The sequence below is a fragment of the Schistocerca americana genome, chromosome 6, assembly GCF_021461395.2.
Source record: "Schistocerca americana isolate TAMUIC-IGC-003095 chromosome 6, iqSchAmer2.1, whole genome shotgun sequence".
Taxonomy (NCBI): Eukaryota; Metazoa; Arthropoda; class Insecta; order Orthoptera; family Acrididae; genus Schistocerca; species Schistocerca americana.
The window spans coordinates 272,911,409-272,917,813 of record NC_060124.1 but is presented as its reverse complement, the minus strand read 5'-3'; the positions used below and the strand labels follow the sequence as shown (position 1 = coordinate 272,917,813).

The window sequence follows — 6,405 nt, the reverse complement described above, 5'->3', positions numbered from 1 at the left end:
CTTTGGCTTATATCAACTGAGAAAAAATCTATTACTATGGAAGTACTTGCCAAGGGAGTATACTCTATCTGCCCTAAAACCTAGAGACACACACTGTTGCTCATTTCAAATACAAATGGTTTCAGTAGTGTTCCTTTGCAGTATTTCCACCTCTTTGCACATCTGTGTTCAAAATCAGCTGTTAACATCACAAAATAATGTTTCCTCATTACTTCATCCATTGCTGAATAATGTAACCTCCGTGTATAACTGTTTGCTTCCCACACCTATCTGCATGAATGCCAGGTTTTACACCAACTCCAGATACAATACATAAACAGTTACATGATGAATACGTACAGCAGATAGATTACATGGTACATAGACCGATGACATAGAGAATGTTCCTTTGCTTATAATAAGTTGACAACGAGTGGCAAATATAAAATGAGTAAAGACTCAGTAATTATAGACCAAGCAAAGCAGAATAAAACAAAGGACAAATCTATCCAGTTACTATTGTTCTGTTTTGGAGGATGGGATTGTGCATAAGATCACTTTCTAGCTGAATCTAAACATCACTTTGTTGGTAAATTGCACAGGTTTGCCAGATTATGTCATAGAGTATTGCATTTAAAAAATCATAGATTTTGGTAATCATCTTTCAACAAGACACTACATCAGTTGCAATGTCGTTCACTAGTTCCAACACGAACAAGGGGCAACAAGAAATACTGCAGTATAATTTTTTAAATTAGTAGAAAAAGAAATTTTGGATTTTGTATTTATCCTCTGTGATGATATTTCACCTTAGGTAACAATATTTCTTGATGGACTGTAAAAGGTTCAGTCAGGCAGTAGAGACATGTCATCATATTCAATTAAAGTTGAAAATCTTCTCTTTCTCAGTAAATGACCATAGTGTACACTACTACATCTGCAGTAACAATCATAAAAACTACACCTGCACAATACGCCACACAATAATTAATCTGCTTTTCATTTTATTTAATTTCTATGATACAGTTATTGTGTACTAGTATATCTCATTGTGATACAAGCAAAAACTTTTCTTAACTAAGATTTTATTTCTTTGTGATTATCTATTGGTTGGCTATTTGCAGTATTACTGATCCATTGTTAATCACTTCTGCCTCGAACTTGGTACATCATGTTGAAGATAGTGTATGACCCATTCAGCAACTGCAAAATAAAATTATTTGTATCAAAGGAAAATTAAGTTGAGAAAATTATTATATTATGTGTCAGAATTTCTGGCCAGCATTTACATGCAAGTGGCAATATGGAGAGTACCACCAGCAGACACGTATAAAAGTAAAAGGGGCAATTACTTAGCTGTCAGAACTAATAGTTCCTTTGTAGAGGAGAAGAAAGGGATATGTTGGGTAAGGACAAGTCACTCAGACCACAGGATGAGAGAGAATACTCATACTCTGTAATGAGAATGAGGGTAGGCAAAGTCCTTCCCTTTTATCCTTTTCCAAAATACCATCTCTCTTCTCCAGCAAAGAAACTACTAGCTGGTGTGTCTATTTTACTTCTTTATGTCGTTCACAGTACTATACAATTCACTTCCTCCTGGTCAGTGCTCATATCTCTGTAATAAATTGTAAAATATGATACTTACATTAAATTCAAGACTCAATCCAAGCATAATTTTGTATTCATTGTATTTCTGACAGCAAAAGTTTATCTTATTTTTTCATAAAAATAAATAATACCTTAAAATTAATATTAGCTTTCTTTTCAGAAAACATAATTATTTTTCATACTCCTAATTTAATTCAAAATAATAAATGTATCTTAAATTATCAGTCTCATTCTATAATTTGTTTTGTGTAATAATCTGCCAAAATTTGTAACAGAAGTATTTGATGACTAACTGAAACCCTCAGCTGCCGACAGGTGTTGAACTGATATACCTCGATGTGGACAGCTGAAAATGTGTGCCCTGACTGGGACTCGAACCCGGGATCTCCTGCTTACATGGCAGACGCTCTATCCATCTGAGCCACCGAGGACACATATGAATAGCGCGACTGCAGGGACTTATCCCTTGCACGCTTCCCGTGAGACTCACATTCCCAACTGTCCACAATTCTACATATGTAATGTACCTTATAGACATTTGCCCATCCACTCATTACTCACGAATGCTTTGGCGATTCCCGTAAGAGTTTGGGCAACCTGTGCGCATTTGCACAGACGAAGGTCAATGGCTGGGTAGCCTTTAACTATATATACGAAGACAGTAACTATTCTCGAAAGAACAGATACTGTTGATGACTGTGCAGCTTTCCCCTGGAATAAATGATCACTAACTGGAACCCTCAGCTGCCGACAGGTGTTGCTGGTATACCTTGATGTGGACAGCTGAAAATGTGTGCCCCGACCGGGACTCGAACCCGGGATCTCCTGCTTACATGGCAGATGCTCTATCCATCTGAGCCACCGAGGACACAGATGAATAGCGCGACTGCAGTTTGGGCAACCTGTGCGCATTCGCAGGGAAAAGCTGCACGGTTATCAACAGTATCTGTTCTTTCGAGAATAGTTACTGTCTTCGTATATACAGAAGTATTTAATTGTGTATGAACCTCAGTGGATGTAATAGACTGATGTATTGTAAGATTGCTGAACTGCAACTTCTTGTATTGTTCGTATTTATTTATGTAACAAGTTATAGTTGGAGAATTATTGCATGAGTTGTTATTAAGCTGTGTTATAGAGATGAATAGCTGTTATATTCTAAAGAATGAACTGTAGAAAAATAAAAGGGCTGATGAGGATATAGAAACCAGCAGTGTTCAAATTTTCACAGCAAACCTCATCATGCCACCTAGACATAAGGGTGATTATTTTTGCAAGTCATGTTTCAATGAATCATATTTTCAATAAAGATCTACAATTTTAGATTTAAGTATTATTTTGGATGTCCATCTCACTTAAAGTAATTGCCCAAACTTATAGATATGATTCATAAAACAATATTGTGAGAAGGAAAGTCGTTACTCACCATATAGCAGAGATGCTGAGTTGCAGATAGGCACAACAAAAAGACTCTCATGATTAAAGCTTTCGGCCATTGGCGTTTGTCAACAATACACACACATGTGCACACACATACACTCACTCAAACGCAACTCACACACACGATTGCAGTCTCAGGCAACTGAAACCACACTGCGAGCAGCAGCACCAGAGCATGATGGGAGTGGCGACTGGATGGGAGTAAGGAGGAAGCTGGGTAAGGGAGCAGGTGCGAGTGGCAGACAGTGAAGTGTTGCAAATTAGACAGAGGGCAGGGGAGGTGCACGGGTGGGAGGGGGGGGGGGGTAGTGGAAAAGGAGAGAAATAAAAAGACTGAGTGTGGTGGTGGGATAATGGCTGTGTAGTGCTAGAATGGGAACAGGGAAGGGGCTGGATGGGTGAGGACAATGACTAATGAAGGTCGAGGCCAGGAGGGTTACGGAAATGTAGGATGTAGAGTAGGGAAAGTTCCCACGTGCGCAATTCAGAAAAGCTGGTGTTGGTGGGAAGGATCCATATGGCACAGGCTGTGAAGCAGTCCTTGTACTGAAGGGTATCATGCTTGGCAGCATGCTCAGCAACAGGGTGGTCCACTTGTTTCTTGGCCACAGTTTGTCTCGGTGGCCATTCATGCAGACAGACAGCGTGTTGGTTGTCATCCCTACATAGAATGCAGTACAGTGGTTGCAGCTTAGCTTGTAGACCACATGACTGGTTTCAGAGGTAGCCCTGCCTTTGATGGGATAGATGATGTTAGTGACTGGACTGGAGTAAGTGATGGTGGGAGGATATCCGGGACAAGTCTTGCATCTAGGTCTCAGTTTACTCCTCCATCCAACTGTGATCCACCCCCACTGCTCCCAGACCACCCCCTGCTTACTTTCCTGAATTTCTTAACCTCGAACCTTGCCTCACCATCATTCCCCAAATCCCTCAACATGCAAACTAACCTTACATCCACAGAAAGAACCGCAGTCCACCATCTAAAATCTGATCCCGACCTTATAATCCTACCTGTGGAAAAAGGCTCCACCACTGTTGTTTTGAACCACAAGGATTACCAGGTGGAAGGACTTCACCAGCTGTCAGATATTTCCACCTACAAACCTTGCCACAGTGACCCCATTCCAGTAATCCAGCAGGATCTCCAGTCACCACTCAAATCCTTAGGCCCATCCCAGAACCTCTCCCCATAATCCATATCTCTACTCACCCCTATGACTCCCTGCACTCCTACCTTCTACATTCTTCCTAAACCTAACCACCCAGGATGCCCCATTGTGGCCAGTTAGTGTGCTCCCACTGAGAGAATCTCTGCTCTGACAGACCAACACCTTCAAGTTATTACCTGGAACCTACCCTCCTATATAAAAGATTCCAACCATTTCCTCCACCGACTCTCCACAGTTCCTGTCCCTTTACCACACAGTGCCCTGCTCATAGCTATTGATGCCACCTCCCTGTACACTAACATTCTTAATGCCCATGGCCTTACTGCTATTGAACACTACCTTTCCCAATGCCCGACAGATTCCAAACAAACAACCTCCTTCCTAGTTGTGATGACCAACTGTATCCTCACTCACAATTACTTCTCCTTTCAAGGCATTACCTACAAGCAAATCTAGGGTATGGCTATGGGTACCTGTATGGCACCATCCTATGCCAACCCACTCAAGGGCCATCTAGAAAAACCCTTCCTAAAAACCCAGAATCCTAAACCCCTCACCTGGTTCACATCCATAATTGACATCTTTGCTATCTGGATCGAAGGTGAGGACAACCTACCCACATTCCTCCAGAACCTCACCAACTTCTCCCCCATTTGCTTCACCTGGTCCTACTCAACCCAACAAGCCACCTTCCTAGATGTTGACCTCCACTTCCAAGATGGCTACATCAGTACCTCCATCCATATCAAACCTTCTAACCAACAGCAATACCTCCGCTACGACAGCTGCCCCCCATTCCATTACAAAAAGTTTCTTCCATACGGCCTAGCCACCCATGGTCATCACATCTGCAGTGATGAGCAGTCCCTCTTGAAATATACCAAGGGTCTCACTGAAGCCTTCACTGACGGTAAATATCCAAATCAGATCAAGACTAGCTAATAAGTTTTTTAGGTCTTCATCAGATCACGTGTGCCTTAAGCTTCTGCTCTCGAGAGACAATAATGAAACAGATAGAAAAACAAAAAAGAGTTACAATTTTAGTATTTTCTCTGCCGTCGAACGCTCATACCGCTTGTTGTGTTGTTGTTGTTGTGGTCTTCAGTCTTGAGACTGGTTTGATGCAGCTCTCCTTGCTACTCTATCCTGTGCAAGCTTTTTCATCTCCCAGTACCTACTGCAACCTACATCCTTCTGAATCTGCTTGGTGTATTCATCTCTTGGTCTCCCTCTACGATTTTTACCCTCCACACTGCCCTCCAATACTAAATTGGTGATCCCCTGATGCCTCAGAACATGTCCTACCAACCGATCCCTTCTTCTGGTCAAGTTGTGCCACAAACTTCTCTTCTCCCCAATCCTATTCAATACTTCCTCATTAGTTATGTGATCTACCCACCTAATCTTCAGCATTCTTCTGTAGCACCACATATCGAAAGCTTCTATTCTCTTCTTGTCCAAACTAGTTATCGTCCATGTTTCACTTCCATACATGGCTACACTCCATACAAATACTTTCAGAAATGACTTCCTGACACTTAAATCTATACTCGATGTTAACAAATTTCTCTTCTTCAGAAACGCTTTCCTTGCCATTGCCAGTCTACATTTTATATCTTCTCTACTTCGACCATCATCATTTATTTTGCTCCCCAAATAGCAAAACTCCTTCACTACTTTAAGTGTCTCATTTCCTAATCTAATTCCCTCAGCATCACCCGACTTAGTTCGACTACATTCCATTATCCTTGTTTTGCTTTTGTTGATGTTCATCTTATATCCTCCTTTCAAGACACTGTCCATTCCATTCAACTGCTCTTCCAAGGCCTTTGCTGTCTCTGACAGAATTACAATGTCATCGGCGAACCTCAAAGCTTTTATTTCTTCTCTATGGATTTTAATACCTACTCCGAATTTTTCTTTTGTTTCCTTTACTGCTTGCTCAATTACAGATTGAACAACATCGGGGAGAGGCTACAACCCTGTCTTACTCCATTCCCAACCACTGCTTCCCTTTCATGTCCCTCGACTCTTATAGCTGCCATCTGGTTTCGGTACAAATTGTAAATAGCCTTTCGCTCCATGTATTTTACCCCTGCCACCTTTAGAATTTGAAAGAGAGTATTCCAGTCAACATTGTCAAAAGCTTTCTCTAAGTCTACAAATGCTAGAAACGTAGGTTTGCCTTTCCTTAATCTTTCTT

The 6,405-nt window shown here is 41.2% G+C and overlaps 1 protein-coding gene and 1 non-coding gene across 2 annotated transcripts in view; both read right to left on the bottom strand.

Moving 5' to 3' along the window:
• Nucleotides 1-966: 966 nt before the first annotated feature.
• The window catches only part of LOC124619702 (odorant receptor Or1-like), a 175,698-nt gene continuing 170,259 nt past the window's right edge, over nucleotides 967-6,405 (bottom strand). Inside the window, exon 6 of the mRNA XM_047146259.1 lies at nucleotides 967-1,182. Coding sequence (XP_047002215.1) covers nucleotides 1,120-1,182 — 63 coding nt within the window. The 3' untranslated portion in view covers nucleotides 967-1,119. The remainder of the gene's footprint in view (nucleotides 1,183-6,405) is intronic.
• On the bottom strand, nucleotides 2,385-2,458 carry Trnat-ugu. The gene has a single exon. It is a non-coding gene; the product is annotated as a tRNA-Thr (tRNA).